The sequence below is a fragment of the Mustela putorius genome, unplaced genomic scaffold (assembly GCF_011764305.1).
Source record: "Mustela putorius furo isolate JIRA1106 unplaced genomic scaffold, ASM1176430v1.1 tig00537227_pilon_pilon_pilon, whole genome shotgun sequence".
Classification (NCBI taxonomy): Eukaryota; Metazoa; Chordata; class Mammalia; order Carnivora; family Mustelidae; genus Mustela; species Mustela putorius.
In genome coordinates, this window is record NW_025422368.1 from 26,844,335 (window position 1) to 26,863,988 (window position 19,654).

The following is a 19,654-nucleotide window of genomic DNA, read 5'->3' on the forward strand; positions in this document are numbered from 1 at the left end:
ACAGCCCCCTCACTGAAATGGACAGATCATCTAAGCAAAAGATCAACAAGGAAATAAAGGCTTTATTTTTTTTTAAGATTTTATTTATTTATTTGACACAGAGAGAGATCATAAGTAGGCAGAGAGAGGGCGGTAAATAGGCTCTCTGCTCAGCAGGGCTCGATCCGAGGACCCTGAGATCATGACCTGAGCCAAAGGCAGAGGCTTAACCCACTTAGCCACCCAGGCGCCCCAGGAAATAAAGGCTTTAAATGACACACTGGACCAGATGGACATCACAGATATATTCAAAACATTCCATCCCAGAGCAACAGAATACACATTCTTCTCTAGTGCACAAAGAACATTCTCCAGAATAGATCCCATTCTGGGTCACAAATCAGGTTTCAACTGGTACCAAAAGATTGGGATCATTCCTGGCATATTTTCAGACCACACTGCTCTGAAACTAATACTTAATGACAAGAGGAAATTTGGAAAGAACTCAAATACATGGAGGCTAAAGAGCATCCTACTAAAGAATGAATGGGTCAACCAGGAAATTAAAGAAGAATTTTAAAAATTCATGGAAACAAATGAAAATGAAAACACAAACTGCCCAAAATCTTTGGGACACAGCAAAGGCAGTCCTGAGAGGAGAGTATATAGTAATGCAAGGCTTTCTCAGGAAACAAGAGAGGTCTGAAGTACACAACCTAACCCTACTCCTAAAGGAGCTGGAGAGAAAACAGCAAAGAAAGCCTAAACCTAGCATTAGAAGAAAAATCATAAAGTTCAGAGCAGAAATCAATGAAATAGAAACCAAAAGATCAGCAGAATAGATCAATAAAACTAGGAGCTGGTTCTTTGAAAGAATTATTAAGATTGATAAACCCTGGCCAGATTTATCAAAAAGAAAAGATGCCCAAATTAATAAAATCATGAACGAAAGAGGAACGTTCACAACCAACACCAAAGAAATACATACAACTGTAAGAACATACTATGAACAACTATACACCAGCAAATTGGACAATCTGGAAGAAATGGATGCATTCCCAGAGACATATAAACTACCAAAACTGAGCCAGGAGAAATAGAAAACCTGAACAGACACATAACCAGTAAGAAGATTAAAGTAGTCATCCAAAATGACCCAAAATACAAGAGCCCAGGGCCAGAGGGCTTCCCAGGGGAATTCCACCAAACATGTAGGAAGAATTAATACCTATTCTCCTGAAACTGTTCCTAAAAACAGAAATGGAAGGAAAACTTCCAAACATATTTTATGAGACTCATTTTATGAGGCGAGCATTACCTTGATCCCAAACCAGACAAAACCCCACCAAAAAGAATTACAGACCAATATCCCTGATGAACACGGACGCAAAAATTCTCACCAAAATACTAGCCAATAGGGTCCAACAGTACATTAAAAGGAGTATTCACCATGACCAAGTGGGATTTATTCCTGGCCTGCAAGGTTGGTTCAACATCCACAAATCAATGTGATACAAGACATTAATAAAAGAAAAAACAAGAATCATAGGATCTTCTCAATAGATGCTTAAAAAGCATTTGACAAAGTACAGCATCCTTTCTTGATCAAAACTCTTCATAGAGTGTAAGCACAGAAGGTACATACCTCAATATCATCAAAGCCATCTATGAAAAACCCACAGTGAATATCATTCTCAATGGGAAAAGCTGAGAGCTTTTCACCTAAGGTTAGGAACACAGCAGGACTGTCCACTATCACCACTGCTATTCAACATAGTATTAGAATCCTAGCCTCACCAGTCAGACAACAAAAAGAAATAAAAGGCATCCAAACTGGCAAAGAAGTCATCACACTCTCACTCCTTGCACATAAGACACTTTATGTGGAACACCCAAAGACTCCTCTCCAAAACTGCTAGAACTCATACAGGAATTCAATAAACTTGCAGGACATAAAATCAATGCACAGAAGTAGCTGTATTTCTATACACCAACAGCAAGACAAAAGAAAGAGAACTTAAGGACTCAATCCCATTTACAACTGCACCCAAAACCATAAGCTACCTAGGAATAAACCTAACCGAAGAGGCAAAGAAAGTACTCATGAAAAAAAGTGAGGAAGACACAAAGAAATGGAAAAACATTCCATGTTCATGGATGGGAAGAACAAATATTGTGAAAATGTCTATGCTACCTAAAGCAATCTATATATTTAACACAATCCCTATCAAAATATCATCAACTTTTTTTACAGAGATGAAACAAAAAATCCTAAAATTTATATCAAACAAGAAAAGACCCTGAATAGCAAGGGGAATGTTGAAAAAGAAATTCAAAGTTGGTGGCATCACAATTCCAGACTTCAAGCTCTAATACAAAGCTGTGATCACCAAGACAGTATGACAGTGGCACAAAAACAGACACATAGATCAATGGAACAGAATAGAAAGCCCAGAAACAGACCCTCAACTCTATGGTCAACTAATCTTCGACAAAGCAGGAAAGAATGTCCAATGGAAAAAAGACAGTCTCTTCAACAAATGGTGTTGGGAAAGTGGGACAGCCACATGCAGAAAAATGAAATTGCACCATTTCCTTACACCACACACGAAAATAGGCTCAAAATGGATGAAGGGCCTCAATGTGAGACAGGAATCCATCAAAATCCTTGAGGAGAACACAAGCAGCAACTTCTTCAACCTCAGCCATAAATTTCTTCTTAGAAATATCTCCAAAGGCAAGGGAAACAAGGGCAAAAATTAACTATTGGGACTTCATCAAGAGAAAAAGCTTTTTGCACAGCAAAGGAAACAGTCAACACCACCAAAAGACAAGCGACAGGATGGGAGAAGATATTTGCAAATGACATGTGAGATAAAGGGCTAGTATCCAAAATGTATAAAGAATTTCTCAAACTCAACACCCAAAGAACAAATAATCCAATCAAGAAATGGGCAGAAGACATAAACAGACATTTCTGCAAAGAAGACATCCACATGGCCAACAGACACATGAAAAAGTGCTCAACATCACTCGGCACCAGGGAAATATAAATAAAAACCACAGTGAGATACCACCTCACACCAGTCAGAATGGCTACAATGAACAAGTCAGGAAATGACAGATGTTGGTGAGGAGGCGGAGAAAGGGGAACCCTCCTACACTGTTGGTGGGAATGCAAGCTGATGCAGCCACTCTGGAAAACAGCATGGAGGTTCCTCAAAAAGTTGAAAATAGAGCTACCCTATGACCCAGCGATCGCACTACTGGGTATTTACCCTAAAGATACAAATGTAGTGATCCAAAGGGGCATGTGCACCCGAATGTTTATAGCAGCAATGTCCACAGTAGCCAAACTATGGAAAGAACCTAGATGTCCATCAACAGATGAATGGATAAAGAAGATGTGGTATATATACACAATGGAATACTATGCAGCCATCAAAAAAACCCAAAATCTTGCCACTTGCAATGATGTGGATGGAACTAGAGGGTATTATGCTTAGCAAAATAAGTCAATTAGAGAAAAACAATTATTATATGAGATCTCTGATATGAGGAATTTGAGAGGCAGGGTGGGGGATCGTGGGAGAGGTAGGGAGAGAAAAAATGAAACAAGATGGGATTGAAAAGGATACAAATCATAAGAGACTCTTAATCTCACAAAACAAAGTGAAGGTTGCAGGGGGTAGGGGGTTAGGGAGAGGATCTGAGTTATGGACATTGGGGAGGGTATGTGCTACGGTGAGTGCTGTGAAATATGTAAGCCTGATAATTCACAGACCAGTACCCCTGGGGCAAATAACACATTACATAGTAGTAAAAAAAGAATATATATATTAGAAGAAAGGAAAACAGATTGTGTATAATCCTGAAGATGGAAAATGGCTCAATGCACAGAAATCAGAAATAAATATATCAAAGCACTTCATTTCAAAAATGAGTATCTGCATAGAGTAGGGGGAAATCAAACATAAATGAAAAATGGAGGGAATTATTTTCAAATAGTATCACAAAGATCAAATTCCCTTCCATGAAATGAAATCAACAGAAAAAAAAAAGGCAAGGTTATAAAAAAAGAAATATAAACAGACCTTAAGCTTTTAACAAAATGTTCACTCAAATACATGTGAAGAATACAAATTCTAAGCCCCAGATTACCACTTTTTACCTATCAGACTGGTAATGATCAAAAAGTATGTGACCGGGAAGAGAGACACTGCTGTCCATTGATTTGGGAAGTGTAAGTTGGCCAAGTCAGCAGTATCTCTCAAGCTTACTCATACATATATCCCTTGACCTAACAATTCCACTTCAAGGACTTTGCTCTCCAGATATATTATTACCTATGCAAATGACATGTAAAAGGCCACTAACTACAGTAACATTTGTGATCAGTATCCACCAAGGTTCCATTTATGGACAGTTAAAGGGACAGTTAATTTATATTCATTAATGAGGGACCAGTTGAATACCCCTGACATAGCATATAAAGGAATATTATGCAACTACTAAAAATATTTAACATTAGTGACGCATATGGAAGGATCACCAAGATACAATTCAAGAATGGCAGATAAAAACTGTATGTTATGGGGAATGCATTGAAAGTACAGATTGCTCTAGCAGTATATACATTTTAACAATGTTTATTCTTCCAATCCAGGAGCATGGAATGCTCTTTCATCTTTTTGTGTTTTCTTTAATTTCTCTCACGAGTGTCTGTAGCCCCTCAAGTACAGATCCTTTACCTCTTTGGTTAGGTTTATTCCCAGGTGTCTTGTGGTTCTTGGTGCTATAGTAAATGGAATCAATTCTCTCATTTCCCTTTCTATATTTTCATTGTTAGTGTATAAGAAAGCAACTGATTTCTGTACATTGATTTTGTATCCTGCCACATTACTGAATTACTGTATGAGTTCTAGTAGTTTGGGGATGGAGTCTTTTGGGTTTTCCAAATAAAGTATCATGTCATCTGTGAAGACAGAGAGTTTGACTTCTTCACTGCTAATCTGAATACCTCTTATCTCTTTTTGTTGTCTGATTGCTGCTGCTAGGACTTCTAATACTATGCTGAACAACAGTGGTGAGAGTGGGCATCCTTGTCATGTTCCTGATCTCAAAGGGAAGGAAGGCTGTCAACTTTTCCCCATTGAGGATGGTATTCGTTGTGGGGTTTTCATAGATAGATTTTATGAAGTTGAGGAATGTTCCCTCTATCCCTATATTTTGAAGCATTTTAATCAGGAATCAATGCTGTATCTTGTCAAATACTTTTTCTGCATCAATTGAGAGGACCATGTGGTTTTTCTCTCTTCTCTTATTGATTTGTTCTATCACATTGATTGATTTGCGAATGTTGAACCACCCTTGCATCCTGGGGATAAATCCCACCTGGCCACAGTGGATAATCTTTTTAATGTACTGTTGGATCCTATTAGCTGGGATCTTGTTGAGAATCTTAGCACCCATATTTATCAGGGATATTGGTCTGAATTTCCCCCTTCTAAGACTCCCTGGTGGGGTCTTTGCCTGGTTTGGGGATCAGCGTAATGCCAGCTTCATAAAGAGTCTGGAAGTCTTCCTTCTGCTTCAGTTGTTTGAAACAGCTTCAGGAGAATAGGTATTATTTCTTCTTTGAATGTTTGGTAGAATTTTCCAGGGAATCCGTCAGGTCCTGGGCTCTTGTTTTTTGGGAGGTTTTTGATCACTGCTTCAATCTCGTTACTAGATATTGGTCTATTCAGGTTGTCAATTTCTTCCTGATTCAGCTTTGGAAGTTTATAGGTTTCCAGGAAGGCATACATTTCATCTAGGTTGCTTAACTTATTGGCATATAACCGTAGATAATAATTTCTGATGATTGTTTCTATGTCCTTGATGTTTGCTGTGATTGCTCTCTTTTCATTCATAATTTCACTGGCATTTTTCAAAGAGCTGGAACAACTCTAAATTTGTATGGAACCAGAAGAGACTCCCAATTGCTAAGGAAATGTTGAAAGAGAAAAACAAAACTGGGGGCCTCACATTGCCTGATTTCAAGCTTTATTACAAAGCTGTGATCACCAAAACAGCATGGTACTGACACAAAAACAGACACATAGACCAGTGGAACAAAGTAGAGAGCCCAGATAACCCTCAACTCTCAACTCTATGGGCAAATAATCTTTGACAAAGCAGGAAAAAACATACAGTGGAAAAAAAGACAGTCGCTTCAAAAAATGTGCTGGGAAAATTGGACAGCTATGTGTAGAAGAATGAAACTCGACTATTCGCTTACACCATACACAGTGATAAACTCAAAATGGATAAAAGACCTCTACGTGAGGCAGGAATCTATCAAAATCCTAGAGGAGAACATAGGCAGTAACGTCTTCGACATTGGCCACAGCAACTTTTTTCAAGATATGTTTCCAAAGGCAAAGGAAACAAAAGCGAAAATGAACTTTTGGGACTTTATCAAGATCAAAAGTTCTGCACAGCAAAGGAAACAGTCAACAAAACAAAGAGGCAACCCACTGAATGGAAGAAGATATTCACAAATGACACTACAAAGGGCTGATATCCAAAATCTACAAAAAACTTCTCAAACTCAACACACACAAAACAGATAATCATGTCAAAAAGTGGGCAGAAGACAGGAATAGACTCCAATGAAGACATACAAATGGCTAACAGACACATGAAAAAATGTTCATCATCATTAGCCATCAGGGAGATTCAAATCAAAACCACAGCGAGATACCACCTTACACCAGTTAGAATGGTCAAAATTAACAAAACAGTAAACCACAAGTGTTGGAGAGGATGTAGAAAAAGGGGAACCCTCTTACACTGTTGGTGGGAATGCAAGCTGGTGCAGCCACTTTGGAAAACATTGTGGAGATCTCAAAAACTTAAAAATAGAGCTACCCTTTGACCCTGCAATTGCACTAGTGGGTATTTACCCAAAGATACAGATATAGTGAAAAGAAGGGTCATCTGTATGAATGGCTGCAGTCACCAAACTGTGGAAAGAACCAAGATGCCCTTCAACGGACAAATGGATAAAGACGATATGGTTCACATATACAATGGAATATTATGCCTCCATCAGAAAGGATGAATATCCAATTTTTGTATCAACATGGATGGGACTGGAGGAAATTATGCTGAGAGAAGTAAGTCAAGCAGAGAGAATCAAGTACCATATGGTTTCACTTACTTGTGGAGCATAGGGAGTAACACAGAGGACATGGGGAGATGGAGAGGAGGAGTGAGCTGGGGGAAATTGGAGGGGGAGAAGAACCATGACAGACTGTGGACTCTGAGAAACAAAACTGAGGGTTTTGGAGGGGAGGGGGATGGAGGGTTGGGTGAGCCTGGTGGTGGGTATTGTGGAGGGCATGGATTGCATGGAGCACTGGGTGTGGTGCATAAACAATGAATTTTGGAACACTGAAAAGAAATAAAATAAAATTTAAAAAAACCAAAACTTTATGCTATTTTATTCTCATAAAAGAAAGATATACACATTCTTTTGCTTAGCTATTACAACAGAAAAAAAACTTTGGAAGGATACAAAGACCTCATTAGGGAGCTACCTCCAGAGAGAACTAGATCTGGGGAGCTGAAGGAGAAAGTGAATTTTCACTGTCTTTTCACACCTTTTGGATTTTTCAACATACATTGTACTATATATTTTTTAAGTAAATAAAAATTAAACTCCATCATGGGTTACATTTTTCATCTGAGTCTCCTATTTCAAGTTTGGGGCATATTCTCTGAATATTCAGTTTTAAAGTACTGTATTAAATAATCAGCGTATGTTGCCATCATGGACACGAAGCCACCAGAACGGCTGCCAGTTGTAAATAATTGATATGCTTATTTATCACTGCATACCCCTGAAAACCAGCCCTGGAAAGAGATATATGTGCAGTAACATTATCTGGAAGAATATACAATAAATGCTAACAACAGTTAAAAAAATAAATAGAAAAAAAAATAAAGTACAGTCTTAAAGTTCAAATGCTCCAAAATTCTCCCAGTTTACAAATTTGTCAATATATTTAAAACCATTAAAGCAAAACTGCATATGCATAAGCATCTGGTTTAAATTTCTAATTCTGTTCTGCATACATTAAGTGTTTGTACATGTATTCATACACAAGTGATTTTTTCCTTTTAAGGAAGGATTCTTTTCAATGTTTGCTTTTAATAAGTCAAAGTTCAAGATCAGAAGAGGCAGTCAGGAGACCAAGATTCCAGCCCTTGTTTTGCCTCTAATTATCTATGATCTTGGTAAAGCCACTTAGTAAAGGCTTTCAGTTTTTTATTTTTTTTCATCTGTAGGTAAGGAAGCTGGATTTGATTAGTGCTTCTCAACTTTAAACCATGCTTCCTTTGATAGTCACAGTAAGTTCACATCTCCTTTACTTGAAATGCAAAATAAATTTAACATCAAAAGTAAAAAAATTAACAGGAAAGGTAAAATACAATTTTATTTTCAAACTGATCCTGCTGCTCATTTTTTTTCCTGAGGCTCATTTTACTACTGCCTATCCTCCACACACACATACTCTGTAATCTGGACTAGGGGATTTCTCAGGTATCGTCAAATTTAAAATACAAATTCTTCATATACGGCAAAAGAATTATCCTCAAGTATACTTGTTCTAATTTAACTTGGAGCATTTCACTGTTCTGAATGGCCCATACAATTTTAACAAAGATACAAAAATAAAACAAAATAACGAATATGGAAGTAAAAATTCACATTTAGCCTTTTAGGCGAAGGAGGCCTGCCCAGGAGAAGACTATCAAAACTGCTTTTAAGAATCTGGTAATCAGGGGGGCACCTGGGTGGCTCAGTGGGTTAAGCCTCTGCCTTCGGCTCAGGTCATGATCTCAGGGTCCTAGGATCGAGTCCCGCATCGGGGTCTCTGCACAGTAGGGAGCCTGCTTCCCCCCCTCTCTCTGCCTACTTGTGATCTCTGTCTGTTGAATAAAGAAAAATCTTTAAAAACAAACAAACAAAAAATGAATCTGGTAATCAGGGCACCTGGATGGCTCAGTCATGAAGTGTCTGCTTCAGCTTAGGTCATGATCCCAGGGTCCTTGGGATCGAGCCCCTCATTGGGCTTCCTGCTCAGTCGGAAGCCTGCTTCTCTCCCTCTCCCACTCCCCCTACTTGTGTTCCCTCTCGCACTCTCTGTCAAATAAACAAATAAAATCTTTTAAAATAAAAAAAAATTAAAAAAAAAAGAATCTGGTAATCTTCCATTGGTACATGATAAACATGGGATAAATCAACAGCCACAGGATTTAACAATGCTATTTAAAGAACTCGCACCTGCTTCCTAAGACACACTGTACGAAACAGGAGCTTCCGCCATTGCTGAGCAAGTCAGCTTACGCTCACAGAAGTAACAAACCCAAATCTGATTTAAGGAGAGACTATGTAATGCTTGGGAAGGACAGCAGAAGGTCTCAGGTAGAGATGAATGGATATAGTATCAGAATAATCTGACTATAAACTCAAAAGTCTGTGGCAGTGAGCAGATTCCTCAATACTACCTGAACTTGTTTTCCACTTCTGCACAAGGACACCATCAATTTACCTGCTCTAGTGATCTCAAAGTAACATTAGTAAAATTCTATCCGCTAATACAGGGGAAAGCTCTTAACTGTCTGCACAAATTCTTTTCTCAATATTCTTCTGAAATTCAGTTTAGGAAAGATTCTTTTCCCAATATTCTTCTGGAATTCAGTTCAGGAAAGAAAGCTCTTCTCCCCTTCCATTCTCATGATGGTTGTTACATTCGAATTTTATTCTATTATTTAATAACTGCCACTGTGAATGAATGGCTATCTCTCTACCAAGAAGACTAGACTGTGGGCTCCACAAGGCAGAACTCATGTCTTACTCAATTTGATATTCCCCAACAACTTAGTTTAGAACATAGATGTGATAAACGAAACTCAGTTTAGTACAAAGGAATATACTATATATCTTACAACAACATGTTAATATTCCCCCCTTCAATTATTTTAGAATGTTCCTTTGATATTTGAAGGCAATTTTTAAAATCTAGCAAAATAACAAAATAGCTAGTTTAAAGTCATGCCCATTGATCACGTAAATTTCAGTGAATGTTTAAAATGACATAATAAAACACAAAGAAATCACACCTCTTTATGATCTTCTACAACTGTCAAGATAGTATCAATAGTATGTAAAATTCCCATAGCCATTACTGTTTTGTCTTCAATTTCTTCATATTCATCACTTTGAAGAACTTTGCCAAATATCTCAGCCTATGAACATAACATATACACATTCAAAAATCAATACTGTTATACCTACCCCTTGCTGTTGTTATAAGTTAATAAAAGGGCAATGGCACTCATCTAGGTATCAGCCTTGCTCACACTTAAGTCACACACATTGCTGAGTAAATCAATGATAGAAATGGTCATGTTTTAAATATGGACATTTTTTTCCTAAACTAATCACTAGAGTGGAATATACATTAGTTACAATTAGATAGCTCTTTTTTAACTTCTGGTTATCATTAAACAAATAAACCCAAAGTCTGTGAAAAGTGAAATCTAGCAATACTCAAATGAAAAATTTAATAGTAGGTAAAAGACAAAATCAAGAGATTACCAGGAAAATGAAACAAAAAAGACAGAAAGACATGGAAGACAGGAGGAAAAGGTGGGGAAAATTAAAGACTCAGTCCTGACTCAATATCCAATATCAGACTTACAGAACAGGGGGAAAAAATGGTAGGGAGAAATTAACAAATAAGTAATTCAAGAAGTTGCCCAAAACTGAAAGAAATGAGTTTCCAAATTCAAGCTCAGAAAGTGAATATTTAGAAGGCTCATATCAAAGCACATCATTATAAAATCTCAGAATATTACAGATGAAATAATCTCAATGTTATTAGATTTAAGTCTAATTAACTACAGAAACTAACAACTATCAGAATTATTAGAGCAAACACTTTTATATTAACATTTCAAATGCTTATAAAACTAAATTCCAAATTATGGAATTTAATTTATTCAGGTAAGTCAAAGCTTTAATTTTTATTATTCAAGGCTGAATTTACATTCAAACTAACATAAACCTCTGCCCATTCTTACCAAATGTTGGGTCATATCAACAGCAATTGAGGCTACTTCTTGACTATATTCACATATCATCTTCTGGATGACGTTAGTAACATCATCATTTTCGGTCTCTCTAACAATATGCAACAGCTCCTGCATGATAGGCCTTACGTGTGGCTTCATATATTCCTTAGCTAATGAAATAAAACAAACAAAAATCAGCAAACACTTAGGCATTCACAAGTGGTTAAAAGAATTATCATGGTCACATGAAGTGACATAGACTAATAGATTCTTGGCAGATACTTGCTCTATGGTAAATAAGACACAAAGCTATACCAAAATGATCTTCACCAATATACCCATCTCCCTGTCAGTAATTAGGAGTAATCAATCCTACACATGGGAAAGAACTGTCCTACTCAAAATGCCAAGAACCTTCACTGAGAAATGCTTATTATACAAATGCTCTATCACCAGCATGACTTATAGGACATATATATGACATCAAGATACAAGCATAAAAAAATCATGTAGATAAAAACTATGCCCAATATTGATGGCGCCCTTTCCCCACCACATATCCTTGTACAATGTTCACTGAAACATTGCTGAATGAAACTAAACTAGACACATGTTCTTCATAAAACTGAATTTACTTCCAAAGGTTTACCTGAACTTTAAATGATAGTCTTCTAAACAAATAAATGATTTATCTGTGTTATCACTCACTAAAAATAACACTTGCTACTTTCGGAACTAGTAGAATCACAGAATCCTAGAGTGAAAAGGACTCCTGAGACCATCTAGTCCAAACCCCTGAATTTAAATATATGGCTACCTAACCCTTGACAGAGCAACCGAGTAGTGGAATCAAAACAAGACACCGGGTCTCTTGATTCCCAGACTACCCCAGGGCCCAACAGTTACCAACTTATTTCCTAATCTAAAACTTTTCTGGAAACCAGTCAATAAGAAGTCCTAAAAAGACGAAGAATAAACTCCTATGAAATTTTGAGGGGGCAAAGTTTCAGAAATCTAAACCCTGAACCTTAAGACACCGAGAATCATCCTTACTAGAGAAGTAAGTAAAGCAACTATTTGAGAAGACAATGTAAAAATAAAAATAGAATAAACTTTCTAAAAGGTATTTTTGGCTTTACCTTGTGTCTGATTAGAAATTAATGATTGGAGAGCAAGGGCAGCTTCAACTTTGACAGGCATCTCCTTATCTTCAATCAGGCTCTTCTTTGCGAGTTCAACTGCATTTCTTAGATTAAGCTCATTATGAAACTTCAGAGAACTGAATGCATGAAGTACCCAGCAGGACTATGTTAGAAGAAGTAGTTAAGTAGGGAACTATTAGGATTATGACATTCTATAATAAAATTATGCATAAAGGAACTTCTTACTAAGTAAAATATTATTAACTCTACCAGGTATTATTTGTTTTGGGAGGGTAGCATATTAGCCTCAGTTGCTAACTTCTGGATCTCCCATTTTTTTATTTAAAAAGGCAGTTTTGTAACTTCTAAATTATCTGTATGTATTTTTCACAAGGAAAAGAAAATGGAACCAAATTGAAGTGTCTCTGAAAAAAAGAAATCCTGTTCAAGGTTGATAAATACTATGACTCATAATTAATTTGCTATTTAGTTACATGTAAGAGCTACTACAAACCAGTGTTTGACTTTCATTTGCAGGCCTTCACAGCAAACAAATGAAACATTATTTTCCCTTACTAGCATCAGGACTTAGCAAGCTTCCTTTTTTCTTTTCTTTTCTTTTTGCTCATATAAGGTATGAAGAATTTTAAACCTTCTAGAGGTTACCAAATTTTAAACCATTAGACCACAGAATCCTATTATTACTTTAATTCTCTATATACATAAACATACAAGTAATGGTAATTTGAATCACCAAAGACTTTTTAGCAAGAGAGTTACAATTCATACAGCTGTCAAAGACAACAGCTTACCTATAAAAACACTTGTACGCCCTCTGCACCTCTAATCTACGTGTGTCCAAATACTTCTCCAGTGAACATTACCTTCTGTTTATAAAATGCTTTAGTGTGTAAGACATTGTTAACATATGTTCTTTATAGCAAAACATTTTTTGTTCTGATGTACTTATAAAGATAAATACTAGGCTCTTGAATTAATGTTCTATTTTTATTTCCCCATAAAAAAGATATTGATTTTAGAAGTAATATACACTTGGAACATGAATAAGTTTACATGGATTATTATTTTCTCCATTTTCCTAAGGTATATATATCGACCTAATATACGATTTATACTAATCAAGTTTTTAACCAAACTAGAATGTCATGCTGTTTTAGGTACTAAAAATGAATCAGTCTATGAATTTACATTGTATTACTGCTGTAACACCGTCCCTCTCCCTGCATGTGTTACAAATGCAGCAAGTAGGGCTAGCGTGAAAATTTAAAGCAGCTGGAATTAAAATCCATAAATCCATTACTTACTAGCTTCTTTTTTATTCAGCTTAGGTGACCATAAGGGACATTCTAATTGACTTCATTTTATCCCAATATATGGTAAAAAGTCATTTTATCCAAAAACATTTTTAAAGTTGTTGTTTTTTTGTTTTTGGTTTTGGTTTTATTTTTTTTTAATAAGCTCTACACCCAGAATGGGGCTCGAACTCATGATCCCTTTGTGACTCCAAGATCAAGTTGCATACTCTTCCGATTGAGCTAGCCAGGCACCCCTCAAATGAACACTTTAAGATACATAATGGAAATATGGAAAACTTACTCTAGCCCGAAGGTATCCCAGGTTAGACAACAGTAATGGAAATACATGATTCTGCAGCAACAACTCCATTTGGTCCTTGAATAAAGTCTTCTGTAAGGAAATAGAAATGAAGTTTAAACTTAGCAATGCATTTTCATATAAAAATCACAACCGAATAAAGTACGTTTATTATGACTTATGCTTAATATACTTCTATGTACAATTTTATAAAATTATTTGACCTACATATGATGTGTTTTAAAACAAGACAGAAACAGTACCTTACCTATAATTTGATACTGACTAATTTTTTTTTTAAGATTTTATTTATTTGAGAGAGAGCATGAAAGGGGCAAGGGGTAGAGGGAGAAGCCAACTCCCTGCTGAGCAGAGGGCCTGATGTGGGACTTGATCCTAGGACTCCAGGATCATGACCTGAGCTGAAGATAGTTGCTTAACCAACTGAGCCACCCAGGTGCCCCCGACTGATTTTTGTAGCAACACATAACACTAGTCATTTTGTATCCTTTTCTCATACGGCAACAGTTTCATACAGAAAACCTGACAAAAGTGAGATTTTCTTTTTAAATAAAGAAACAGGTGACAGAAAAAAGGATGTTTACAGTCAACTCAATTATACAGAAGCAGTCACAAGCTTTAAATTGTTCACTACTTTCATATTCTCTCATTTGACTGTGCTTAAATTAAGTAAATTATATTATGAGTAGCTTGACCTTCAATAAAATATCAGCCAGGGAACCAATCACATGCAGGGCTCCATCCTTCTTCCTTGGATCAAAGTTCGGGTCTGTTAGGATTTGATAACAAAATGCCATCATTTTTGGCAACACCTAGAGAAACAGAGGAATCCATTTTAGTCTATGTGAGGTTTCATTGCCTTACTACTACAGTGTTAAGTGTGATATACAAATTTTTAAAACTGAAGCCATTTTATTGTGTTTTATCAAGCAATTACAATTAAGAAAGCAACCCTTTTCCCTAACTAGGACAGGAAAATATTCAAGTGTTAGATTAAAACAAATAATATAATTTTTTTCAAATAGTAAGGGTATAACTAGTGTCAAAGCAACATAGTCGATCTTTCAACTTTGGATTTTAAAAGAGTAACTGTATACCTCTTTTCTTTTCTTTGCAGCAGTATATAAGAGAGTCTGGGCTGCTGTGGTGGGAGAAGCATAATCTTCAAAAATATCTAAGATTTAAAAGGTTAAACCACATTAGTAAAAATACAATTTCTTATTAAAGATTTTAAACCCAATAGAGCACTACTCCAAAACAAAAAATTAAAAAGTGCCCACATACGACCCTGGTTTACAGCATAAAAAAGTTAAGGATATATCATCAGTGCTCCCAACCCAATAATTATTTATCAATCTCTATATGTTGTCCTTTTAAACAATCATATTAAAGAGAACAATATATATTAGGCATATCCATTTCACTAAGACAAAAATTTATTTAGTGCTTGTTATGTGCCAGGCACTGCTCTAGACTCTGGGGATACAAGGATCAAACAAAAAGGGTTCTCACAGAATTCACAAGGTAAGAGAGAGAAACAGATTATACACATACACACACAACAGGACAATAGGGTAAGGAAAAAGAGAGTGAGGTTACAGAAGAGAGCGAGGTTATATGGAGTGCTAGTTTAAATATGGTGTCAGGGAAAGTGCCTCTATAATTCTCTGCTGGGGTAACACTTAAGCAGAAACTGAATGAAGGAAGGAGAAAACTCTACATGGAGATCTAAAGATAAAGCTTTCCAAACAAAGGAAACTGAAAGTGTAAAAGCCTTAGGGGACTACTAAGTCAGGACTTGGCTCTATCAACAGGCAGATTCAGCAGTACTCAATGGGTATTTCTGAATATGTAACACACCACTTTTAAAACACACAACTGAACATCACAAAAATTTCCAAATTTCAGAACAGGCAGGTATTTGAAAAGTGTCTCGTATCATATGTCCATATTTAAATATAAAAATAAGACCAAATGTAAGTCTTTGCCAATATATAAAACACAGATGTAATAATACTAATAACTAACAGGTACTGCGGGTCAGACACGAGACTACTTACTGCACCCAGCACTTATTCTTTGGCAGGCACTCTGCTGAGATTTTACAAGCATCGAATATTCTACTCTAAGCAGTTAAGGAAGTTAGTATACATGTATTATCCCACTTAATTCTCCCAAGACTATTAATATCGCTGATTTTATAGCTGAAAATAGTGCACCTTAGAGAGGCTAAGTAACTTGCTAAGTAAGTGACCAAGACAGAATTGCACCCACACTGTCTTAACATCAAGAGCCTGTGCTCTCATAGTTTTTACCAAATCTAAAAACATTATTAATGCAACACATTTAGATAAGAATACCTTGTTCAATAAATGGCTATAAATGACAAAAATATCAAAAGAAAACTACATAACTGTATAACTGTTCTTCCCTACAGTTACCCAAAAAAAATATATACATATCAAATAGTAGGCACTATATCCCAGTCCACAAAAGAAAATGATTTTTTTCAAAAAAGCATTGGAGTTCATCTTGACTTATCCATATTCTCTTTAATCAATAAAATGTAAATTGTATCAATCAACACTCACAGTTCTTTATTATTATATTTTTGAAACCTGAGATACAGGGTTTTGGAGGGGAGGGGGTTGGGGTAGTGGATATTGCAGAGGGCACGGATTGTATGGAGCACTGGGTGTGGAAACAATGAATTCTGGAACACTGAAAAGAAATTTTTAAAAAATAGTAAAAAATTTTTTAAAAACTGAGATACTATCCTATTTTACATAAAGAGTAAATGAAATAATGGTAGCTTTCTGAACACTAAACAAATACTCTGGCTGTTACAAAAACACACAGGAATTATAGAAAAACTAAACACTAAAATAATGCCTTGAGAAAAGATGAAAGACTGGCTAATCAAAACAAAAGACATTAGGAAGGGGAAATAATGAATCATGCATATGTGAAATGATTTTCAAAAGGAAACAGTAGAATACAGACATAAGGCAGATGGTAAATACTGTTTCTCCTTCATTTGCCTCTCTGGTACTCGTCCCCAAGAGAAGAGGCACTCCCTTGGTTACTGAACCAACTGATACTAAATACAGAGCACTATAAAAACAACATAACCTAGGGACGCCTGGGTGCCTCAGTTGGTTGAGCAGCTGCCTTTGGCTCAGGTCATGATCCCGGTGTCCTGGGATCGAGTCCCACATCGGGCTCCTTGCTCAGCAGGGAGCCTGCTTCTCCCTCTGCCTCTGCCTGCCATTCTGTCTGCCTGTGCTGGCTCTCTCCCCCTCTCTCCCTCTGATAAATAAATAAAATCTTTATTAAAAAAAAAAAAAACATAACCTAAACATCTAGCCCCTCCACCAGCAGGGCTAACTCAAGTAGCCACAGACACATGGCCCAACAAGGGAAAAGCACTGTGTTGTCACCATCTTCGATGTGCTTGGGGCAGTGCTAGTTTTATCAATTCTTTACTCCAACCTTGATGGAATGGCTACCAGAGCCAAGCACCATTAGAGCAATGGAGAGATGGAGAAGGGATGGAGAATGCAAAATAAAGCAAATAAACAAGATAAAGCCCCTCCCCTTAAAAAGCACGAAGTTGTAGGAGAAAGAGGTACACAAGTAACATTCTGCTATGTGAAATGCCTGAGTGTTCCATGAAGCAATTAGTTTAGACTGGGGATAAAAGGGAATAAACTCAACCAACCTACGTGGTTCAGTAACTAAAGATCCAAATGAAAAGTTACCTCCAAAGAACAGGGTCATGCAGGGATATTCTCACTCTCTGTTGTGGAATACTTAGCCACTAAAATTAAGAAGCATACTAAATTGGGGTGCTCCTGAAATATGCAGAAATCCAAATAATCTCCCAGACTAAGAACAACCCAATCTAGAAATGCATATCCCAAAAGGTACCAAAAGGGATGGTCTCTCTGGTTCAGCATCATAACAGGAAAAGTTGAAGATGGCTCCCTGACTGCTTTGGCACCCCCAAGAGGGATGAACAAGACAAGCTTTCCATCATCTACATGGTAAGGCCTCAAGTCTACTGGCTCAACAGAACATCAAACTCTCATGAGTTTCAGAGTTTATCAGGCAATGCAGAACTTTCAGAATTTAATAAAGTAATAAAATCTGCTTAAAAATACAAATATAGTTACAGTACTCTACATTTTCAGGAACTGGTGAGGAATAAAATCATCTCAATTACCAAATTTCATCCTTATGTACTCATATGGGTCTTCTTGCCACAGCTCTTCATCCTCATCTTTGTAACACATCACAGAAAAAATTACATCTTCAGAGATATTCTGAGAAGAAACAAAACAACAAATGGGCTTTGGGCTATTCAAATTTGGAGAATATTAAACATAGTTACTGACAGTCTTTATGATGTTAGTTTTCCAGACTGTTACACTAATCTTGTGGTAAGCTGCTCTGTGGTAAGCTTCCTCTGAGGGGAAAGCAGGAAAGCAAGAGTTGGGGGGAGCAGGGGAGAAAGAGTTAAACTTAAGATTGTTTTTAAACAATAAATGATTAAAAGTATAGGGAAAGAGGTGAGTGGAAATGCTGTTCTTTGAAGCAACAGCAGCGATAATAAAGTTTTACTAACAAATCAATATTAAACACACCTTAATTCTTTAAGGAAGAAAAGTAAGTATCAAGCCAAGGTTATATTGTGAACATCTTTACATTTCCATTTTTGGCCATAAATGTCAATGAACCAGCAATATTAAAATTTCTTTTCCTCTTCCATTTTCAAAAAAATTCCTACTCTAGAAATGCAGATTTCAGTGGGGGGAAAAAATGGTATCTAATAGCCTCTGTGTACACTGCTGCTAAAGCTCTACTAAGCCTGTTTGTGCTTTAACAACTACAAATGTAAAAATGGAATCATCTCTTCTCACTTTTTCCAAATTAAATTCTAGGAGAAAAAATTCAACCGAGGGACTGGACTTTTCTTATTCCTACATTTCAGCAATGTAAAAAAATAAAGCCATAGGCATTAAGAAAAAAAAATCCACTCTTAATTTGTAACAACATAGTATATAAAATGAAATGGTATCTTTATTAATGGCAAAGAAACTACCACTATTTGATCCAGGGGATTAGACAAATATTATTAAGATGTCCAAAGAAAATAATACAAAAATATTATATTTATAAGACTAGCAACAAGGTAACACTGAACAAGTTGTTTTTGTCTATTGTTTGGTGTCTATCCTGGACACCAAAGGCAAAGTAAAAGAATTTATTTTCCTTTTTAGATACTATCATAGAGATTATAGAATTTAAGAAATCTTAGTTTGAGAGGGAAAAAAATTCAGTTCTTAGCCTCTTTGAATTACCCAAAATTTTCTATATGCAAATAAGAATTTATTTATTAATGGGCAATATTTTCATCCTCATTTGTTCTTTAATTAAACAATGATGCTGAATTCTATCTTTAAGTGAGCAACTGATACAAAAACAGGAAACTTCGAACTTAATCCCCAAAGAGAGATAAAAATCTTGTTATACAAAAGAAAATGATCTTGTTTCATTTCAATACTATTAACTTAGTATTAAGCCTTGGTGACTCTTTTCAAAATGTCATCACATAATATACCACATGTGAGCCTAGCAACCTTTAGATAATAAGGATAGAAAAATATTACCTGACTGAACACAAGGGAAACTGAGGCTGAATGAGACTCCAAGCAAGACCAACTGAATCCAGGTCTTACAACTCATTAAACGTGTAGGTCTCACTCTTC

The 19,654-nt window shown here is 36.3% G+C and overlaps 1 protein-coding gene across 6 annotated transcripts in view; it reads right to left on the reverse strand.

Moving 5' to 3' along the window:
- Window positions 1-19,654, reverse strand: part of IPO8 (importin 8) — a 90,011-nt gene that overhangs the window by 46,533 nt on the left and 23,824 nt on the right. For 3 of the 6 annotated variants that reach the window (XM_004755707.3, XM_013057827.2, XM_004755704.3), the window contains 7 exons: window positions 18,109-18,208; window positions 14,981-15,057; window positions 14,579-14,695; window positions 13,866-13,955; window positions 12,246-12,411; window positions 11,116-11,276; window positions 10,153-10,278 (listed from right to left, as the gene is read on the reverse strand). In XM_004755707.3, coding sequence (XP_004755764.1) covers window positions 10,153-10,278; window positions 11,116-11,276; window positions 12,246-12,411; window positions 13,866-13,955; window positions 14,579-14,695; window positions 14,981-15,057; window positions 18,109-18,208 — 837 coding nt within the window. The remainder of the gene's footprint in view (window positions 1-10,152; window positions 10,279-11,115; window positions 11,277-12,245; window positions 12,412-13,865; window positions 13,956-14,578; window positions 14,696-14,980; window positions 15,058-18,108; window positions 18,209-19,654) is intronic. The other 3 variants (XM_013057828.2, XM_004755706.3, XM_045072873.1) reach the window with 2 other exon arrangements.